The sequence below is a fragment of the Impatiens glandulifera genome, chromosome 2 (genome assembly GCF_907164915.1).
Source record: "Impatiens glandulifera chromosome 2, dImpGla2.1, whole genome shotgun sequence".
In the NCBI taxonomy this organism is placed as follows: domain Eukaryota; kingdom Viridiplantae; phylum Streptophyta; class Magnoliopsida; order Ericales; family Balsaminaceae; genus Impatiens; species Impatiens glandulifera.
Genome location: NC_061863.1, coordinates 53,433,831 through 53,436,672, shown reverse-complemented (window position 1 = coordinate 53,436,672; position 2,842 = coordinate 53,433,831). Strand labels below are relative to the sequence as shown.

The 2,842-nt window shown below is 30.6% G+C and overlaps 1 protein-coding gene across 1 annotated transcript; it reads right to left on the bottom strand.

Annotated features, from left to right (window-relative positions):
* Positions 1–727: 727 nt before the first annotated feature.
* Positions 728–1,698, bottom strand: LOC124924940 (B3 domain-containing protein Os01g0723500-like). Its single transcript, XM_047464921.1, has 3 exons — positions 1,627–1,698; positions 1,145–1,546; positions 728–1,068 (listed from the first exon to the last, which is right to left on the bottom strand). Exons 1-3 carry the CDS (start codon positions 1,696–1,698, stop codon positions 838–840), a joined length of 705 nt encoding a protein of 234 aa, XP_047320877.1. The 3' UTR covers positions 728–837.
* Between the last annotated feature and the right edge of the window lie 1,144 nt (positions 1,699–2,842).

Here is a 2,842-nt window from a genome sequence, read left to right as displayed (position 1 = left end):
AATCGTAATAATCAATTTGAAGAGTTAACACATTTGAATTGATTCAACATTTACTTGAAAGTTAGAACTATAAATTCAGAAACATTTGTGTATTGAATGATGAATTGATCATCATATGATATGATATGATATGAAGCTCAAAAGTTGATTAAAATGATATACAAATTTGACACTAGAATTAAAGCTAAAAGTCTTAATTTTTCTTCACCCAATTCTTTAAGGATCTAATTAAAAAAAATGAGTCTTCAATACTGAAATCCAAATTCATTTTTCATTTGGTTTTACGGAATATAAATTTTATTATGTATTGGTTCAAGTGTTCCATTTAGAAAATACAACTTTATGAATAATATATCTAATAAATTATGTTTCTTATCATTATCTAATCTGAATTGTTTTTCATTGATTTTATTAATATAGCTGTTAACTTAGTTAAATAACAGTCAGTTTGTTAATAGCAGATATTATTTTAACAGGGCTAATATGTTTATAACTTTAATTAAGTCAGATAGAAACATTATTTTTCTTTAAGAGTCTAGTGAAATAAAGACTTATATTAGATAATAATTAATAGTAATTGATTACAAACTCAGACTTAGATAATTAAAGAAAAACAAGAACATAACAGATTAATAAGGAAAGATCAAACAAACAAAAGAAAACATCATCAAACTCAACAAGACACACACAAATAACTAAATTATGACGATTTCTTTCAAGCGGTGAAAATTGTCATAAACATAACACAAATGACCATATATACTTTGATACGTACATATATATACTAATTAAACATAACTTAATTACTTAGGCTATACCTAGCTAATTAATTAATTATTAAGGAAACACATGGACCCGAATTTCATACTGTGAGAGAATCTCGAATACGCACAAATCACCCTCCTTGAGACCGTTGTCATTCACGAAATGGACCCAACCTCGGGAGAAGGTTGATTGGTTCTTCTTTGGAATATAGGTCACATCCCATGATCTTCCCTCCTTATTTAGTAGAACTACGGTTGCTCTTTTGCTAGGTAAATGTTCCGTGGCTGAGCAATTGGAAAAATTCTGCAATTCGAATTATAATTACACAATATTAAAATCAGAATTATGTCATGATTTTCATTCCTACTTATAAACTCACCAGAACGAAGACTTTGACGCAATGGTAGCTCATCAAACGTTTTACAAGATAAGGGGGTTTGATTCCAGCTTTCTCCAACATCACAGCATCATCAATCTTTTGTACTTTGTTATTCTTAATATTGTTAGAACATTCTCCATGAAATTGCCCCATTCTCTCTATTCCACTCATTTCGAACACTCGCACCTCGAAGTGCGAGTTTCCATCGTAAGTGAAGACCGTGAATTCCCCACCTTCAAAGCGGCAGTCTTCGTAAAACAGTTCCCACCCATCTACAATCCTTAAATAACCCTCGCAATCTTTCCTCAGTTTCACGGGACAAATCTTGCCATAAGGACCTCTAAGGGTTGCATCTTGGGGCAAGTTTTTTGCAAATTTTTTGGTGAAGCGTTGTGGGAGTCTCTGTAATTATATTGTACATGTTCCAATTCAATGAATGTATAAAAATCAAATCTTAGCTAGAGCCCTAGAGAGTTACTTACCATTGTATCAAACTTTGTTTGGCCAGGTAGAATGATGTTGAAGAAGCTGAAATGATCATCTCCATTCTTCATTTTTCTTGTTATAGAGAGAAAGGGTGATGAATGAGGAGTTTGTATATATAAATAGAAATCCCTTCTTAAAGAGTTAGATACAACGCATGGGAGGGCATTTCAGTAAATCAACATCTTACAATTATTTCCAAGAATCCAATGCAACTTTGCTGATGTAATGTCTTCATCAATTCAATGCAACTTTGCTGATGTAATGTCTTCATCAATCCAATGCAACTTTGCTGATGTAATGTCTTCATCATCTATTAAAAAATATTTATTTATGATACTTTATTGATTACTTATAATAAAGAACATGGTTTTATTTTATTATTGTATAAAATGATTGACTGTTTTCAAAAATTTTGATTAATCGATTATCTCACACCTGACAAATAGAAATCAATAAAATTTGATATTAATATAGGCTTACCAAAGTGTTAGAGCTGATATATCCCAAGTAGAACTTGAAGAAGGATGAAAACATCGGAGTGTTCTCTAGTTGTCTTGAAAGATTCATTTTTGCAATTCCTTAGTTAACAAGAACACTAGTCCCAAACAAAACTCTCAAACTGTTACTTTGTTTATACAAGAATTTTGAAGCCTAACAAATGAGATTCCCCTACAGCTAAATAAGCATTAGGCAGTGCCTATTTTGTGAATAAAAGCGCTACAAGTTAAGCATGTTTGGCTTTTAAATAATTCAGCTGCGATTTTTCATGAGTTGATTTGTTTTGTCGCACAACAATATAGGTCTTTTAATGAATGATTTAATTTTTGTAAGCATATGAACATAGCAAAATTAAAATTAAGAGCATGGTAGGTATAGGGTTATTTGATTAGAGATTTTGATAAGAAGATGGATGAAACAATAGTTTATTTTTCTAAATTATTTGAAATTCTATTTGAACATCTCACACATTAATAATCATGAAAAGGAATCTTCTATTAATGGAAATTTGATATGACAAACTAATATGAACCCTCCCCACTCTTGTTTGGCACAACTATATGTCATAATCAATGACTTTAATACTACTGTATTAACTACAAACAAATTAAGCAACTTAAGAAATAATTTTAGATTGACACACAAGTAGGCTTACAAATTTCTTGCAAAGTTCTTGGTGAAATTTTGAGGGAACAAGGGCTACCATTGTCTTAA